The sequence below is a fragment of the Buceros rhinoceros genome, unplaced genomic scaffold, assembly GCF_000710305.1.
Source record: "Buceros rhinoceros silvestris isolate BGI_N320 unplaced genomic scaffold, ASM71030v1 scaffold20980, whole genome shotgun sequence".
Taxonomy (NCBI): domain Eukaryota; kingdom Metazoa; phylum Chordata; class Aves; order Bucerotiformes; family Bucerotidae; genus Buceros; species Buceros rhinoceros.
In genome coordinates, this window is record NW_010389298.1 from 21713 (window position 1) to 22028 (window position 316).

The window sequence follows — 316 nt, forward strand, 5'->3', positions numbered from 1 at the left end:
GGCGACTCCAGACGCAGCCAGCGCTCAGGGAGATATGCAGAACGTGCTGGCCGTTCTGCTGAGTCAGCTGATGAAGAGCCAGGAGCCCGTCGTAACGCTGGAGGAGAGCAACGGGGAGAAGAGCAGGAAAACCCCGACAGCGCATCCGGAGGAGAGCGCAGGTAAATAACCACGGCCCGTTGCTGGTGCGTCTCGGATGCCAGGCGCTTGTCTGCAGAAGTAAAGCGTTCCCTACCAGCACCTCTGGTGTAACTGCGGCCAGGAGGAGCCGAGACGTTGGCGGGTTGTGGCAGGGGGAGGGAAGGGGGAGGTGGGG

General features: G+C 63.0%; 1 protein-coding gene across 1 annotated transcript in view; it reads left to right on the forward strand.

The window, feature by feature from the left end:
• Positions 1-169, forward strand: part of CDK12 (cyclin-dependent kinase 12) — a 21720-nt gene extending 21551 nt beyond the window's left edge. The window contains exon 16 of the mRNA XM_010133797.1: positions 5-169. Within this exon, the coding sequence (XP_010132099.1) occupies positions 5-169 (165 nt within the window). The remainder of the gene's footprint in view (positions 1-4) is intronic.
• The last annotated feature ends 147 nt before the right edge of the window (positions 170-316 follow it).